General features: G+C 44.1%; 1 protein-coding gene across 1 annotated transcript; it reads right to left on the bottom strand.

Moving 5' to 3' along the window:
* Positions 1-9,126: 9,126 nt before the first annotated feature.
* On the bottom strand, positions 9,127-11,609 carry LOC124180020. The gene is made up of 3 exons (XM_046564997.1): positions 11,454-11,609; positions 10,309-10,608; positions 9,127-9,593 (listed from the first exon to the last, which is right to left on the bottom strand). Exons 1-3 carry the CDS (start codon positions 11,457-11,459, stop codon positions 9,255-9,257), a joined length of 645 nt encoding a protein of 214 aa, XP_046420953.1. The 5' UTR covers positions 11,460-11,609; the 3' UTR covers positions 9,127-9,254.
* Positions 11,610-14,736: the final 3,127 nt, after the last annotated feature.

Raw genomic sequence — 14,736 nt, 5'->3', positions numbered from 1 at the left:
ATCGGAAAAGACGATATCAGAACCCCTCCATCCCTCTTCGTGTTCGCCTTTGAAGACAAGACTACATGGCCCTGACTTTCAACCGTTCTGTGATTCGCAAAACAAGCGCCCTCTTTCAAACGGAAAGGGGTTGGTTAGAAGAAAATTCTATTCGAAATTCCAGTACCTCGGTAATGTCAAATTACATCGACTTCGAGGTGCTTCGAACTACCTTTCTTCCGGATTTTACGTTCAGTACCCGAAATTCGGGTAACAATCGTTTCCAGCTGCTAAACTGATTACGAGTGACTTCTCACATTTGGCTGGTATCTGCGAAGAAGTCAAGTTCCGTACCAGTTCGATGCTGGGACTTCGTTTCCCGCTGTGTCCGCAAGTGAGGCGAGGCCGTAAGGCGTTAAGCCCTGTATAATTACATTGCTAAACGTACACAGTACTGTTTGGCAATTTTGGGTGGAATTAGGCCGTTCGGTGTGTCCTCGCGAACCGACAAAACCGGTGGCTTAATCTCAGACTGCCATGCCAACTTCGAGCGGTATCACGGCCTAAACTCTCCGCAAACTTCATGGTAGAAAATTTAATTGCAGTTAATAAAAACCGTTGATTAGCATGCGATTACAGGTAACTCACTTCCTGGGTGAAGTAACTTTCCGTTCTTAGAGAATGACGTATTTTGTTCACACTTTAGGCTGAATGAAATCAGGCCAATTAACGCCGAACTTATGGGAGGTCGTGAGCAGCCTAATTCGTTGTAGTCACAACCTAGGTCTGGAGACTATTGACGGCTGACGTCGATTTACCGGGGTCGATAATGGTCGCTCTGATAATGCCTGAACCAACTTCGACTAATTGGTTAGCTAATCCATTAAGCTAGTTCCGAATCACTCTGTGTAGTCAAGTTCCATGTCCGTGATGTTATTGTCCACTCGAGAACCTGGCTTTTAGATCACTCGTGAAGACTACAACCTTGTCATTTCAGGTTGCGTCGAGATATCGGACGTGAGCCTTTTCGTCACTATATTATTCGTTGACACATCATGGTCCATTGATTCTTTACGGATAAGATTCACATTTCTCTTATAGTCAATACAAATATTGAATCACTATTTACTCTCATTTGCTTACGAGTGACGAGCGCATCATGTCTGGTGATATTTTTACCGATGACCATAATTGAATTTGGAGAAAAACGGAGGCGCAGGGCTTGTGAATGATCTTAGAAATCGTATAAGAATCTTACGAAGCAATTGTACACACGTGATAGAAAGGTGAAGGAACATCGTCTAATGCTAGAGCAAAACCAAACTACAAGCTTGTGACAGTGACGAAGTGTGAAGAAATTAGTTTAATTTATCTTGAAGCATCAAGCAATGTGTCAGCTATTGATCGCTAAATCAGGGACGATCAGGTGATCAAATATTCCATCAGCGCAGGCGAAAATATTAGCTTTCGCAAGCCAAGCCTCCGAAACCGTATATATACAAATGATTTCCATTATATCGCTGTATTCGGTAAATATTTACACTTACATCGTACAATTTTTCGAACGGGAATTTATTGATTCATCCTACTTATCACCCATTCTTAGCGTTAATAATTTTCAGGTATGTCCGGTGACCTTAAATATGAATCGATAAATTTATTGAAGAAATGGCGGAAATTGAATGGTTGGAATTAGATAAGATAGCCAATGGTAAGTGGAGCAATCTTCGTTGCTTGCGAGAAAAAAATTTATCTAAGTATATGCATAATACAGGCTATTAACGCTAACTCTGCAGTACTTTTTATCGACCAGTCAGTCGTCCCCACCGGGTTTCACCGGCGCCCGGATTATCCAGGGCATGGGTTAGAGGGTAGAGATATGTTGGCGCTGCATTATTCATCCACAGCTAATTATTAAAACATGTAAACACCCTGCGGAGGGTGGGGTGGGGGTGGGGCTTCAACTAATCTAGGAGTTGGATATAGGGTCGAGGGTGAGCTTGAACGTGAGGGGGGTCGGTGCCAAGGTGAAGACGAGAGAACGCAGTTTGGTTAACTTCCGGAAATAAGGGCGCAGAGGCAAGTCCGGCTATGAAAATTAATGCCGCTGTAAACCCATTGGTCAAGAAACCTGCGGAATAGAAAGAGGGTCCTGATAAAAATATATCTACACGAGAAAATTGACTATACAACCCACATCACTGAGCGGTTAACTACACCTTAGGAGTTTTACTTGCCAACAGTTTATAATGATGAAAGAAAAAACATTCGACTTTTTGCCTGGGTTTTAATATCAGCAAGAGCTGAGATGTTGTAGATCAAGCTCCCATAGCGTTATATTGTTTTCTCCTATTTTCTATCTCTTTTTATTTTATATGAAAATTTATGCTCAATTTTGCGTACTTTAAACATGTGCCAGGCGGCAACCAATGAAATTAGGGCGAATCGAGAAACAAAGGTTTTTAATGCAGCGTTGAGCAAGGAATGTCTCGTGGTATCGAGCAGGAAAGCTCAATCCGGCTGGTCTTTTGGTAGACAGAGAGCGCTCTGGAGGATGATGAGAGACAGAAGAGGAAGGCGGAATCCAACGAGGCGCTGGTCGCGGAGAGAGTACGAAGGGAAGACAAGGATTCGCTTTTATCTCGCGCCCGAAGCAATACACGCGGGCGCCCAGTGTCTCCGTCGGCGTTCCCGCCCAGATTAGTCCTTGCTGCGTAATAAGGACAAATGCCGGGTCCCACAGGATAAGCTCGACCGGCCGTAGCCTGCCTCCCGATCGCAATCTCACATCCTAATATCGTTATTTCGCTCGCTATCGGCCTTCTGCCAAGCCGCGAGCGGCATCCTCTGCACCCACATCGAATCCCATCTCTTGGGTGGCCTCTAACGGATGCCACTTCTGGTTGATCTCCCTAGGATCATAGGTTAAACTCGATAGATGTGAAACGAGTGAAGGTGCGAGGCTGTCTGGCCAACTCACCAACCTCTTCTCGTTTCGTTGGTCTGTTTTTCTTTTTTTCATTTTTGTCCTCTACGTTTCTTATCTCCATCAGGGAAACCGGGGAAACTAGACCATAAATTGCAAGTCTGACCAGATACAACAATTTTCACGATTTTTTGCGACGGATGATTTTTTTTTTTATGCATCACCAGTAAATGTAACACATACTTTCCCTTGATTCAAAATTTTCACGGTAAAAGAAATGTTGGTCACTTTCATGCTAAGTGGAACTGATCAGTAGAACAACTTTCATGAAATCGGTAATGACAGTAGATATATTTTACTTTTCATATACATCCTTATTGTTTTTCCGGTAATGAGGCCTTGTCTATCGAATTTTCATAACACCCTAACATTTAAGTCTGGAGTTTATTAAAAAGTTCAATGATTAAACGTTCAGCATACTGTGAAAAATATTTTACAAACAATGCAGTGTTCTTCCCGTGAATCAAATTGAAACCGTTCATAAAATACGGAGAAAAGGTGGGTAGAAATTTTCCTTGCTATGGTCAGCCTCCTCCGATTCTCCTTGAATGTGAACCCTCGAGATTCGAGAAAATCAATTCGAGCCTCTGGTGGGTTCAAAGTACGAGAATCTCGGATTCCTGAGGCGATAGTGGCTCGTTACCGTCGGGGAGGTGAATCAATATCGAAATTCGGACAGTTGGTGCTCATTTCCGGTTGCGGGAGTTTCACGGCAAGGGCGGGAGGCGGAGCACGCCCCGCCGATTTACCGACTGCAGAAACAATTGAAAATGCTCGTCCCGCGTAATTTATATAAGTGGAAGCTTTTATGCACGTGAAATATTATTTGCCCGTATTACAGGCGCCGGTTTACGAGCCAGACACGCACCTCGCACGCACCAGCGGACGGACACGCACCGTACTTACTCTCTTTCTGATACAATGCGCTTACGCGACGTATATCTACCCGGCTGATATCTGTACGAATAAAGTATAACGCAGACACGAAAGGACCAAAAAACTAAAGTACGTTTTCGTGTATTCATGGCTCACGCAGAACTAACTTCACCGCACCTGTCACGCGGCCTGTCGGAGAAAGAACCCCATGTGACCTCGCCAGCAACCGTTTTATTAAATCGATCGTGCCTATTATTTTTGACATTTCCTAAGCCGACCATGCGTGCCACCTCCTGGCATATCCTGCGGTCGGCGCTGTCCATGATTCCGGGACTTTTTCTAACGGCCGTCCGGAACATCGACTAATTTCTTTCGAGCTACCGCATTGCCAGTGAACCAGAGTTCAGCGACCGTTTTTTAATACCTTTCGTTTTGCCTCACCGAGCAGTAGACTGAAATTGCAACTGTGAATTGGGTGAACTGATAATCGGCGATTAGTAGGTATGCCGAGAAGAATGCTGCTTGCAGTTCGAGTTACTTCGAAATATCTTAAATGCGTTCATGCAAAACTAAGTGCATGGATGCAGGTTTGGTTAAATGTAGGATACGGAATAACTGAGGCCACTTTCGAAATCTCGTATGATTCATACCACCAATGCGGCTGTAAGTTTAACACCTAACGCATCATTAAATTTTACGATCGAACTTCACCATCGTAGTTGACAATCGCGATAATTGAAAGCTGTCCTTGATTTTCGGCCTTTTCTTCTTTTTTTTTTTTTCTTTTGTCAAATTGAGTATAATAGTATTCCCACCATCCGGTAATTACGAATTCAACTGAAATATACGCGTTTCACGGCTTGGACGATCTGGACGATTATTAGCGAAATAAGGAGAGCGTCACTCACACCTCGTGTGGAGATACAATCTCTCACAAAGTTCGTTGACTGGCGTGTCGTGGTTGAATTTCACACCTCTCTTCAGACACTGTTCCGGTAAGGAGGCGCCAATTCGAGACGGTCTTTTTTAGCGTACAGCGGGAATTATGCTGCCGACGAAATTGCCCACAGATGAAAAGGTGTGCTACAACAACGGACCCAAACAGTTTCGGACAGAAGGTGAACGCGGCTAGAATTGTATAAACAATTGCACCCTGGGGCGTAAGGTCAGGGCTGGTCGACGATAGCTTATATTATTCCGCATAAGGACGTCCCGGGAAGCGGAACCGTTTCACGAAAACTGAAAATGATCGAAAAACGACGAGAGCCCAATACGATTCATGAATTTTTCAGGCTTGTCGCTTGACATCTGGCGCAAAATGGTCGCAAGTCAACGAGTGAAACTTATCGAGATAAAGCCATACCACGGTAGATGGAAACAATGGCGAAGATTATTACGCCGCTGAGCAAGACGGCGCGACGCCGTGTAATTAACCCTTGTAACCATAGTTCTGTAGGTACAGCGTCTTTTATAACAAAAGATTACCCGCAGGTTTGACGGTTAATCTTGACGAACGTTTGTGTATAACTAGTGTTAATTGTTCACACGCATCCGCAACTTCCATACAGCGGACGGACGCGGCATAGCCGTATAAAACGTGGTAATTTCTTGGTACACCAAAGACCACTTCACACGACGAACATCTGGCATCTTTGCTGCCCGGCTGAGGTGTATTCCAGCGGAAGGCCATAAAAATGTTGGAAACGGGGGTATCGTTACCGAACCAAGAAAAACGTCCCGAGTTGAGATCTCGGGGTGATAAGCTGAACGGATGAAAGTAAGAGAGGGAGAGAGACAGAGAGAACGAGTATGATCATATTGGTTGAAACGAAATCTTTACTACTGGTGATTGCAACTGCTCATGTGCTGTTTCATGGGAGTTTTAGCTCTCACCGAATTGCTTATTGCTTTCCAGATGCTCCGGACATGTGAGACAACTTTTTGAATCAAGAAGTCCGTTTCAAATCAACATGTCAACAAGCGGATTCTTCTTTCTGAGTAAAGTATAGTTAATGAATCAACGAACGTTCGAGTCAAAGGTCCCGAGTTCCCTCGAGTTTTCAGCAAAGCCACGAAGTTACGCACGCTCATCCCACGCGATAAATCATTGCCACACCAAAACGACTCGCAATCGATCTCGATGTTCACCTTCCGCCGGTTGGTCCGTCCGTCCGTCCACTGAAGGCTCTGCCGTTCTTCCGCCCACTCAACCCACAATCGTTCGGACGAATGATGCGTGTGGACCGCCATCAGTAATCCAGATCCACCGGGTGTCACGCAGCGTTATTTATCCGGAACACTGCCCGGAGTGTAGATTGTGGATGACAGGGCATAAGCCTTTGCCAATTCACAACTTCTCAGCGCGCATCCTGAGGGCAGGTATATATGTACGTCGAATGTGGGGCCAATATCTTTCAGGCAATCCATAACGCGGAGCAGGTAATTTTTACCCGAGTATAGGCGGTGTTATCGGCTGCTGTCCCAGAGATAAAATGTCGTCTATCATCTTTCTTGATTCCCATTTCGTTCTGCACTCCTTTCAAGTTCACCCCAATAAATGTACACGTATACCTGTTTCCAAGCCGCCTGGATCAATCTCAAATTCATTAGATTGCGTAAATGTCTCTTACATTTAACTTAATTAAATTAAATTAAATTAACAGCTGGTCAAATAAGGCTTAATTTAATGGACAATGAAATTTCATTAAAACAGGCGTAATCAGTTGTCGAGTTATTCTCGTCCAATTCTTCTCTCTTCGTATTGTACTGATCATTGGAGACATATTGCGAAACACTCTGCGTTTGTCACGCTGTCGATAACAGAGACGCGACGATGCCACCAGTTACTAACGACATCAACAAGCTATTTTTGGGGATTATTAGTTTCAAAAATCTGCAACTGCAATGTATACATTTAACTGAGGTGTAGTTTTTGTAGCTACGAATACCAGAAGCGAACCGGATAGATGCTCGGTATCTCGCTGCAATATAAATTCAATGACTTGCAAATTATTCCATGTGCTTTATTAGCAATCGCCACTGTAATAATCTAATAACTCTCTTGGTTTCAACTGGATTTCAAGAATGCAATCGTAACTCTCAATTCCGTGTTTCCAATTACACTAACTCGATAATTTTATATGTTAATATACGCAACATGATCGTTGTGATTAAACGAGTGCACAGACTAAGTAAATCTGTGTACAGTTGTCGTGCCAATTTTCGCAGGTGCCATTAGCATGCCCATCGTACAATATTCAGTGTCACGGTCTAATCGATTTATCGAAGGTCGCAAACCGTTAGCCAGCCTGACGTAGTGGTTATGTGTAGCCATCCGGATTGGAGACCCATTATAGAATGTCATAAATTTCACTATACAGGTTACGGAAGACAATCATAAATTGAGCTGCGTATTATTGTCAGAATAATTCTATTTATCAATCTACGTCTAGTATATAGATCTACTGTGAATCGCGCAGCCTTCTATGACACAGAAAATAGGATGAAAACCCATTTTGTATTTTAATGACCCTATATTTATTTAAAAAAGTTTCTCGCTGCAATGGGTTCGCAGACAATTTGATCGAACGAGATATGCGTATAAGGGTGCTTTGACTCCCGTACTCGGATGTATGACGTGGTCAAAGATGCAGTGAAATTCTCGCGAACCTTGGAGTTTTGGTCCCACTTGGTGAATTAAATATGAGCAAGTGGAGAAGTATTCAAATGAAACGCACACGTAACGCGGCAGTTTGTCAGGAGGAAAAAAGCGGCGTATATTTGTAAAACGTATGTTTTCGAGAAACGCTTTGACAACCGTAGTGACAAACCACGTGTAAAACGATGTTTATCGACAGGGCCGTGTGCCCGCCTTCGCGAGTGATTCATTTTCAAGGCACGCGTTGCTTTTCACTCTCCAAGAATCGGCTCGGATGGAAATAAATGGCTTCGCATCGAACAGCTATCATGGCCAGAATTCCTAGCACGAGCATGGAAAGGCTGGTAACAATGTCGTACTCGTCCTCGTCGAGGTTCAGAAAGCGAGGAGAAGAAAGAGGCAGCAGCAGAAGAAGAAGAAGAACCGAGCCAGGGGTGGGAGCGACGAGGGGCGGATAGGAGAGGAGAAACGGGATACCGGGAGGATTGATTCTGTAACCCCCCAGCGAGGGACGATAGGTGGTGGTGGTGGGACGAGACCAGGGGGGTGAGTGGGCGGCGGGAGAAGGTTCCTTTCCCAGCGAACACAACCAGAACCGGCAGCAACCCTCCAGGAAAGGAATTCGATCACGCGCTTACAAACGAGCGGTTTTATCATGGACGTTCGGAGGGAGGCATTCCGTTCGATCACTTTCGCTTTAACGCTTCAGGTTCCCGACATTTCGCTCTTGAAAAGTGTGTTCTCGCTGGCGCGATACGTGCTCGATGCGTGAGGTACGTTATACTTTCCCGTTTCGCGTGTGAGAGAAACCGATTGAACCAGCCACCGAATGAATTCCAGACAAAGTTGAGCGTCCAGGCTGGGGCGACACGACGGAAAGGGACGTTTTCATTCCCCGGCGGTCTATTCAGTTAGTCACCAACCGAGCTGAGCGTATTTAAGCGAAGGTACCGGATATTAGAAGGAATCGCTCTTTTTCGGCGGACCGGAAACGCGCAGCCTTACATGCCGTGACAAATTTTAACGCAGAGAAGTCACCTTCGCTTGATCGCTTGTACCATACCAGCGACTTTGGAAGAAAAGTCACGTGTCGAGGGAAATTTTATATACCAGCACGGTGAAGTATTGAATACTTCGAAGATTTTCTACTTCTCGTATATTACATCAAATTTTTGTACGGTATGCACTCGTAGTGTTTAAATGTTAAACCATGCCCGTATTCGTATGTATCAATACGTGCTCCAAGCTCACAGAAGAAAAAAACAGAAATTCCGATGCAAAATCAGCAGACACCGCTTATACCCTCATTGAACTCAGACTTGTATTATTTTCTGATCATTCTTGCAGTAATCCGTCTTTAAATCTTTTTCCGAAAGCTCGACGATGGTGATTATACAGAGAAGTAGTTTTCCCGTTATCGCGATAACGCTAGAGAAAGGTTCCACTTCCTTTCTGACTCGTTCTCCGGGATTCAGCCGATAACGCTCTATTCAATCCCCAGTGAATTTAGATCATTCATTTTTTACTTCTATTTATTTTTATTTTTGGATTCTATTGCGCTCAATTATTTGAATTGGGGCAATTTATCGAACAAAGGGAGCGCGCCTGATGAACCGGTAGACTCAGCTTTACGGTTAATGTTCGTTTATTTGACCTGTTGACTTTATAATAAATAATTATGCTACGCCTAGAGAATTACACGTCTCGGCCAATAGCTGATCGCTATCAGGAGAGCCTATTTATATCGATTTTCTTCTAAACGGCGAAGACCAGCTTGGCGGCGCCGCCGGGCTGGTAGTTCGTTGTAACCGTGGTGTAGGACGTACTGCCCACGGGAGGAGATACTAGAGCGACCGGAGCTTCCACGCTAAGAGGTGAAACCAGCTCCACCTTCTTCAGAGGATTGTAAGCGTAGATTGGACCGACGTTTTGGGCCTGGATTTTGGCAAGGTAACTCATTTGGGCGGCATTCTCTTGGCTGACGTACTGAACTCGCTGGAGACGTCCATCGGGCAGTACGACGTAGTATTCACCTTGCTGTTCTGCACCTTGTCCACTGCCCTCTTCGTCGAGTTCATTTCCACTGTCGATGGCCTGAGTGATACGGATGAAAAAGTGGTGAATTAAGATGGAATCCTATGATCGTAGATCAAAGAGGTATGGGACCAAAATTACTGCACGGAAAGAATCATATCCTCTATGGAAAGGATATTCGTTCGATCGTGATATCGCACCACAGTGAGCAAAAGTTGATTAAGCTCGTCTCGAGTTTCCAGCCACCTACGTACGAGCGAAATGCACCAAATTCAAATCCCTTTGATGGAACGTCGCAACGCAACCGTTATAATTGCCAATTTATTTCGATCTTGACGTCAGGCTGGTCGAACGGGCGCAACGAACGCGATTGCAAATTGACGAGCTCGACGGATTCCATCCGTGCAGATGATGCATATTTGGGATAGGTAATAGCACTCGGATATCAACCGTGCACGTGTATAACTTTTCCTACCCGGCTCTATCGAACGGTAATCCGTGCCCGGGCTCTCCTAGATTCTGACTTGAACTCTCATTCGGATCAGCTTTATATAAACTGTCCACATGTATTTTTAGACATAATTCCCTCCAGCCTTTGCATGTACCAGTCATGTAACTCTAACTGGTCCATAATGTTTAAACGCCCATTAGCTAGCCCTCATGATTTCAAATTGCACTATATTCGATAAATATGTTTCAACTGACTCATGACTCACAAGCAACACCGTGAAGTCATCGAAACACTTTTGACTCAATGTATCGCGCTGTGGCTTACCGGAGGAGGAGCAGTGGTTGGTTCTTCGGCAATGGCGGTAGTGGTGGGTGTTTCCGTGGACGTCGGGGGCCCGTATGCACTTGGTGGTTCAGGTGCGCCATACGAGTTGTCCACCTGGCGTTGAGGGAGATCGAACGCTGGGCCAGCCGGCTTCCAGCCTGATGGAGGGTATGGTGCGTCATCGGCTGCTGGAGCCAGGGTTGTGTCTTCTTGTTGGCGAGCGAAGAATTGACGTTGACGACGGAACTGAGGTGGCTCTGCCATTGCCAGGGTGGCGAGGAAAGCGACACAAACGAAGATCTGTCATTGAAGATAAAAAATGCTGCTTTCAAACCGACGGATTTTCGTCGAGTACAAATGTATGAAAATGTTTTACGCTGAGTATGCCTTTGATTATGGGAATTGAAGATTATTGACCAATTATTGTATTAAACATTAGCTGCATGCAGTCAAATACTTTCGTTGATGTATTGCTGGGACATCAGAGAATTGTATTCAAGACAGAACAAACATCTTGCTCACAGCAAGAATAGAAGCAATGGCTTTTGTTAAAGCTAAAGAGATAATATTTAACACCTAGAAATAAATAGAATGTTGCCTTCTTGCTCTTTGTACTGGAGTTTTAGCTAATCTGCACTTTAAGGACGCCGGTGAAGGGGGCAGCAAATATTATCTAGAGATTAGAGGGTGCTTTGAGTGTGGATAAATTTATTTGAGTTGACGTGGATCGATACTGACGGGAGGATTGTCTTGGAGAATTTATATTATCCGCTATAAATAACATGGCCTAAGCTAACATAATTATCGCAAGTGACGTTCACGTCGTTCAATATAACTTAAATGAGGAAGACACGATGTTCGTTAAATATAAAACAAAATTAAGCTCAGATTACGTAAATAAGGTCAGTTAACATTAGTACTTTTCCGAAATTTAATAGGAATCATTTGTTATTGGTATTTCTCTAGCTACTCGAATCGACGTACTTCTATCTATGGCTAAGCTCAACTTGTTAAATGCCTTTAAGACATGCAGAAAATTGAATTTTTTAAAGCAAGCGTCGTTCCACTTGAACAATCTTTAATGTAATTACTTTACAAGACCGGATCAAGTATACCGAGGTGAAAATTCGGCTCGAGTAATTTACCTTCATGTTGATTTGATAGCAGTTTCTACTGTTCGGTTGGATACGAGTACTCGGAGTTTGAGTAAACTGATGCCTCCCTCAGAAGCTCCGAGAGTTTTATACTCCTACGCCGGCGTTTGATCACACCATCCGAATGCCAATAACTCGACTTCACTGTCCTAAACTGCATGCTTATTAATGTAAGTGACATTGGCCTCCTAAAATAAATCACGGTATGGTGCGAGCTGTTGCAATCATCGGTGCCTACACCGTCGCTCTGTCGAAATGCACAACGTAGCGTACGCGTAGCGTTTCCAGGACTCATTGTCACAATATTTTTCAATCTTCTTTGTCGTTTGGATAATGCCATTATGCAAGACGAATTGACGCATGGGTGGTAATATTCATGTAGTACGTGAAATTCACTACGGCTTTAGTCGTACTGGAGTATCGCATGCATAACGCCTGGACAAATATCCTGCACTATCCGAGTAACGGACAAGTAATTCTGCTCTTCCATATTGAAATTATGCAGCACTACAACGCGAATAATGCTTACTGGTCTTTGAAAGCTTCGGATAACTTCGATGCAAAATTTACGAAGCATTTATCTTTGAGCGTTACATTACTCAAGATATAAGCTTGCTGTAACTAGCTACTGCACTGACTTGATTAATCTTACGAACATGCAAAAAAGCAATTTAATTTTCAAAGCTTATCTTTTCGAGATCACACAATTCTGAAGAAAAAAAAACTGAAACTTCGTCAAGAGAAAGGTGTCAATCGATCGAAGATCCTGCAATTGATCGATGCTGGCGCTTTGCGAATCTGCTCATTCGGTTCCTCTCCGCATTGGTCGAAGAGAGCCAACCTCGACACGCTTAAGCTGGCAATGTAAATTTTCCGCGGTGATTATTAACGCAACTAAGTGGCATTGTCATTGGATCGGACATTGATTGGATCGGGTTCGGGGGAACCCCGAATGCTAGGCGCGCACGGGCTCCTTCGGTCGTGCGTGCCCGTCTGTCAGACCGGAGCCCACGCACGAGGCTGAACGTGCAACGCATACGAAGTGCAGACTTGCTATTCGGTTTGTTACACAGATATCCTAACGATATCCTCCCCACAGGGTTTTATACACCCACGCTCTCCCTCTCGGTCAACCGCCTCTCCTTTCTCCGGTTTTATCTACCATATCTACCACCATGCGTCTCTGTCAAATCTGGATGTGAATATGAACATTAATAATCCTAATGACGGGCCATACGGTGTACTCATACCAAGGTGTATGGGGATGTGCACATCACCCGTACCTATGCAAGTATGATTAAATTCGTAACTCTAATTAAAATTATCACATAATGGATTGCGAACGGCTGGTGCACAGGTATGGTTAATTAACTGCGAAAGCATTTCACTGTCTGATACAGGCAACGGCGGAACGTTATTTACGATCGAAAAAAAGTTTCCTCAAAGAACGATCCAGCTTTATGGCTGCACAGTGGCATTGTTCACTGCGACGAATGTTCTGAGCTGAGCAAAGAGCAGTGACAAATTCTGTTTGCAGCTCGCACATGCAACAATTCCTCGAAACAAGTTCACCAAAAGCGTTAATGGCGGATGGTGTACACAACCGGAATATAAAGTCGTCGGTTTCCTTGGACCCGCCTGCTTAATTTCATCATACCCACGGATCAGGCAATGAAAATTAAGGGGGTTAGCGGGGCCAGCCGAAATAAGAAACCAAGTGGGGCAGCAAACATGGGGGGGGGGGGGGAAAGATAAGCGGACGCGTGTATATAATATGCGTCAGTTATTCTTTTCTCTTAATTATAAGTCAATTGGCAGGTGTGGATTAACTTTGTACCCTGGTATCATCGGACCAACGTATTGCATATTCGCATCAATTCTGACAGTTCGTGAAAGGTCACGTGAGCCAAGCATATATAAAGCCACGTTCGAGGAAGTACGAGGAAGAGAAAGAGATAGCAAAACATAACTGATTTAAATAAATTGAACGGGTTGCGTGCCGAGTAATCGCAAATCTGGACCTGCACACGCGGAATAACAAATGTCGCGTCGATGGATATTTTTTCTGTATATATCACTGTGCGTGATGGATCAGTAACGATGTGTGACGAGTGACGAGTGTCGAGTTTCATGTTTTTTCAGCCTTTCCTCACCATTTGGAAAAAACTAACGCTAAAACATGAAAGCAACAAATACCCCGCTTTCCCGACACACATGTCTTGAATTATAAATCAAAGAATCCCATATTTATGTACTAACTTCCGCTTCGTACAATTTCCAAGGGTATGTCGCCAGCGTCAACGATGAACAGACGGTGAAACGGAGCGATGGGTAACCTCATACATATAACATGTATCACTCTCATATTTCAAGTTTCTGTTTTATTCCACCTGCCTATCCGATCATTATTCGTTTGTATCGTAACTCAATAGATCCGACGCCATTTTCCAAAACCATCAAAGCCACCAGGTAAAAGAACTTCGAATTCTATGAAGGCATATCGAAGAGACAATTTCAATCTGCTCAGCGGGGATCCACGGATTCTAGCTTCTGCCCGCACTTGGATAGCAAAATCGTTTCATTGTCCCGTCACGGGTGTCATGTCGGTGGTGCATCCAACTCCGATCGTGTAAGGATAAAATCGATAAGTATATCCAACCTTGTCGATATCGGAGAACATCTCATACACGGACTCCATGCATTGCACCCACATTTATCCAACTGGATTAGTGTGAAATGAAGACGGAAATCGAAGTGCCTTGCAAAGCTCATCACGCCTCTTTCCGTTCAAGGAAGTTTTCAAGATACGAGCCAAGTTTGATAAACATGGTATACACGGAAAAGAGAAACGAGATCCGTCCGTCCGCCAAAGGAATTCTCGGGACGTGACACAGGACCTCGTTGCTTCGCATCCGCTATCCCCCATGGGTTTCCCAGCTCTAAAACTTTTATCAGCAGAACGTTCTGCAAATATGCACATGGCAAAGAATCCCCGGGACTTTTTGTATCCGCGACACCTTCTTCGGTGTGTAGAGAAGAATCTCTGTCAAACAGCCAATTTTGAAACTGACCCTTCAAGGACTGTCATCTTGTTCTTCTGAACAGTAGTGTACAGATATTGAATTTTTACAACGGTATTGTACAAATTGAAAAATAACGAAGCAGACTTTTGTATGTCAGTCGATGATGATCATGAGAAGCGTATAACCGCAATGTTCGCATAATGGTGTAAAACCAGAATATACTAGACTCGAACTTCGAGCTGAGATCACTA

This window comes from Neodiprion fabricii, chromosome 4, assembly GCF_021155785.1.
Source record: "Neodiprion fabricii isolate iyNeoFabr1 chromosome 4, iyNeoFabr1.1, whole genome shotgun sequence".
NCBI classification, from domain to species: Eukaryota; Metazoa; Arthropoda; class Insecta; order Hymenoptera; family Diprionidae; genus Neodiprion; species Neodiprion fabricii.
Note: the sequence above shows the minus strand (reverse complement) of the source record. Positions and strands in the feature narration are given on the sequence as shown.